Raw genomic sequence first — 4008 nt, 5'->3', positions numbered from 1 at the left:
TGGCGTAACGACCTTACTTTGATACAAAAGTAAATTATATTTATTGTAAACTAATCTACACCACATGGAGTGCGCGTGGTCGTGAGACGTCGCGCCGTTATGTTAAATCACCTTGATTTTGTAGCCAGTCTAGCAACGTCACTTTAGAGCGCGGACGCGTTTAGTGATCATTTAAATACGCAATTCAATATTAACGTTACCGAAAATGAACATTACTATATTCACAGTACTATTATTAGTAATAAATTGCTCACAATCTCTAAATATACTTGGAATATTTCCTTACCACGGAAAGAGCCATTTTATAGTTCAAAAAGTTTACTTGCGGGAATTGGCGAATAGAGGTCATAATGTGACTGTTATTTCGCATTTTCCTCAAACAGATGCACCCAGTAATTATCATGATATTAGTTTAGCAGGAACAATACCTCCTTTTGAAGACAGCGTTGCGCCGACGGACAAATCATATTTATTCATAATAATAATGGGACTGTATTTATCGTCTTCTGGGACGCAAAATTGTGAAGTGATGTTAGCGAACCATGAAGTGCAAGACTTAGTCAAGCGAAAAACCAAGTTTGATGTGATAATAGCCGAACAATTTAACAGTGACTGTGCTCTTGGAATTGCATTTAAACTAGGTGCTCCTGTGGTAGGCGTCACATCTCACATTCTGATGCCGTACCACTACAAAAGACTTGGTGTGCCTTACAACCCAGCGTACGTATCATTCCATTTCCTTAATGGGGGAACAAGGCCAACTTTATGGCAAAGGCTTGAAAGAGTCGTGTTTGATTTTTATTTCAATACACTTTACCATTGGGTGACGCAAAGAAGTGACCAAAAGACTCTTGCGAATTACTTTGACGATATTCCCCCATTGGAAGACTTAGCTCGAGAAATAAAGTTTTTACTTGTTTATCACTACTTCATGTTGACAGGCTCTAAGCTATTTCCTGCAAATGTGATAGAAGTCGGTGGATATCATGTTTCCAAAGCAAGTCCATTAAAAGGTGTAAGTATAATATATATGTATATTGACTACTTCGGTGGGCCAATGGAGAGGACGAGGAGCCGGATTCGATTTCCGCTAAATACTTCTAAATTTGTTCTAGTTTGGTTAATTCACTACTCTGATACTTAAAATACAGGGTATTCCCTAGTTTGAGAAAGAAAAATTGTTTCCATACATTATTAATATCATGTTTAAAAGTATTATTTGTACTATTACTCAACTTGACTAGATAGTATCTAGTTCTTAGGTTTTCGCGATTGTTACACATAGGAAATAAAACTATTTTTCCGGATTTAAATCGCGTATATTTGTTTTTTCGAAACGTCGGTTTGTTTGAAGAAACAAATGTACGCGATTTAAATCCGGAAAAATAGTTTCATTTCCTAGATAGTATCTAGTTATGCAATAATAAATACTTCATTGTATTAGAGCATTCCTGAAGCCAGTGACCAAAGTGAAACCAAAATTACTCAAATCTCCAATTAAAATCTTTCAGGATCTTAAAACGTTCATGGATGAAGCAGAACATGGTGTAATTTACGTTAATTTTGGCACAATTTTGAAAAGTTCGGCCTTTGGAGCTGAAAAAATTGAAGCCGTACTTGAAGTCATGAAAGAGTTACCACAGAGATTTATTTGGAAATGGGAAAATGAAAACCAATTGCTGGATAAAAATAAGCTCTACGTTGCGAACTGGCTACCTCAAGTTGATATCTTAGGCAAGTGTTAACTTCCCACTAGAATACGATTATTGAAAAACTACTAATAACAATAAACCACCGTATTTTGGTAGTTTTCTTTGGATTCGCTAAAAAGAATATTAGCTGTATTGGCTGGAACCAGATGTTGAAGTTTTATGTTTCATTTCAGGACATCCAAAAACCATAATGTTTTTCTCTCATGCCGGAATGGGTGGAACCACAGAAGCCATACACTTTGGAGTGCCTATAGTGGCCATGCCCATTTTCGGTGATCAGCCATCAAACGCCGCATCCATCGAGGAAAGTGGACTTGGAGTTCAAATTCAGTACAAAGATCTGAATAAGGACAATTTACTTACTGTATTTAAAAAAGTATTGGATCCAGAGTAAGTTCGTTGAATCATCAAATTTGTATTCTTACTTGCAAAACATGAAAATGTTAAATAATTGCACTTTTCCGATTTCAGGTTTTTCAAAAACGTAAAGAGGATATCGGCAGCTTGGCATGACAGACCAATGCCTCCTTTAGAAACAGCAATCTTCTGGACAGAATTTGCAGCACGACATTCCAACTTTACATTCCGGACTGCAGCTGCAGACGTCCCCGCTTATCAATATGCAAACCTCGATATCATTGCTGTGTTTCTATTCTTAGCAGTTTTAATAATCATGTTTTTCATAACTGTTTGCTCTAGAAAAAGAACTGTGTCCAAAAAAGTTTTGAAAAGTAAAGGAAAGAAACCTAAACGTGAATAAGTACACATTTTTAAGTACGATAGCACAACTCAGTTAATTCACCCAATGATAATCAAAATTTCACAACTAAGGCATTTTAAAATCTACTACTTCTCAGTGCCAGTACCCTGCGCTCTCTCTCAATGTCTTTTAATTGATCTCCAAGTCCGTCACTCAGGCAATGGTCTAGATATTTAAAGTTGAACACTCTTTATAATACAGTACTATTAAATTATAAATGAAAATTTTAAATAGAATATATTTAGTGCTGACTCAGTTGTCATGTTTTTATCCTAACTTTAAAATCTTTTGAGCCTAACTGTGTACGTAATGAATGCTTATTTACTAATTGAATATTTGTCTACAGTAAACTGTTTGTTTATTAATTTAATTTATCAAGGCGATAGTCTTCAGTGCAACAAGATCCGTCAATGTGTAACTTGATATGCTGCCGTATGTACACAACATCTTTAGGGTTCTGTTGAGGCTTCCTCGCTTTTACAGCGCGTCTGGCATGTCTGCGGATGCTTGTGGTTTTGTGTGCGTAGGAGCACCAATGGTAATCCTGACGATGGTACCAGGAACATTGGACTCCGGCTGTCTTGTGTAGGTTCACCGTGTTACACGTGGACATATAATAATGTAATTCTTTATAATTAATTTTTCTCCTTTTTTCTACTAAATTAACTCATAAGATTGTTACTAATAAATTTGATTGATGAATTTTAACTAAGTAAGACCTAGTGGTAAGCGACACGCCTGTCCATAACAATTGCAGTACCAATCAAAGCTTAAAAATCGCAAAGATTAGGAGCACTGCCACTGCGCCCGTCACCTAAGACATAAGTCGATAAGCCCCATGTGCCTGTAATTTCACTAGCACCCTTTCCTTCAAAACCGGAGCGCAGTAATGCTCACATTACTGCTTGATGGCAGAAATAGGTACGGTGGCAATACTTCCCTGGATATACTCTTTTACGAGGAGGTCTACATGACTGCTACTTTATTTTAGTTTACCTTGTAATCTGAAAATTGCCAGGAAGATATTATTATCCAACAATAGGTACGGCCGGACTGTTATCCCCTACACGATGGAAAAACATATGTTGTACCTGTCTTTTGTGTTCTGTTATCTAAGTTATATATTTGTTCATGTGTGTAATAAAGAGTACCTATTCTGTATTGTATCCATGGTAGAATATTTATGTGGTCTGTGGTTGTATCCGAAAAATAAATGATATAAAAAGTTATAAGAAATTTCGTGGGATTTTTTAAATTCAAATCTTCAAAATACAATGTGAAAATACTTAAGGCGATGAGGTGCCCAAAATCGCTTATATAGTATTTTTGTGTAAGTTTTAGGCGATAACATAGCACGTGGAACTTTGAAAATAATACATCCTGTAACACGTATCTTGAAGTGTAGCTTGAAAATCCTAGAATATTGCTTATTGTCATTGGTAATACAAAAACTGGATTACAGTGAGACTCTGGTGGTTATTTTTTGACATATTTTTCTCGGGCAAACCAAACTTGCTTACTACCAAATTTGGTGTG

General features: G+C 36.1%; 1 protein-coding gene across 2 annotated transcripts; it reads left to right on the top strand.

The window, feature by feature from the left end:
• The first annotated feature begins 205 nt into the window (after nt 1-205).
• Nucleotides 206-3307, top strand: LOC113236391 (UDP-glucuronosyltransferase 2A3-like). 2 transcript variants are annotated; one of them, XM_026472427.1, is made up of 5 exons: nt 702-720; nt 942-1015; nt 1512-1734; nt 1886-2102; nt 2184-3307. In XM_026472427.1, exons 3-5 carry the CDS (start codon nt 1527-1529, stop codon nt 2470-2472), a joined length of 714 nt encoding a protein of 237 aa, XP_026328212.1. In that variant the 5' UTR covers nt 702-720; nt 942-1015; nt 1512-1526; the 3' UTR covers nt 2473-3307. The 2 variants fall into 2 exon arrangements, with proteins under 2 accessions (XP_026328211.1, XP_026328212.1); XM_026472426.1 differs by having other exon boundaries at nt 206-1015.
• The last annotated feature ends 701 nt before the right edge of the window (nt 3308-4008 follow it).

This window comes from Hyposmocoma kahamanoa, unplaced genomic scaffold, assembly GCF_003589595.1.
Source record: "Hyposmocoma kahamanoa isolate Upper Pololo Valley unplaced genomic scaffold, ASM358959v1 91903, whole genome shotgun sequence".
NCBI classification, from domain to species: Eukaryota; Metazoa; Arthropoda; class Insecta; order Lepidoptera; family Cosmopterigidae; genus Hyposmocoma; species Hyposmocoma kahamanoa.
Note: the sequence above shows the minus strand (reverse complement) of the source record. Positions and strands in the feature narration are given on the sequence as shown.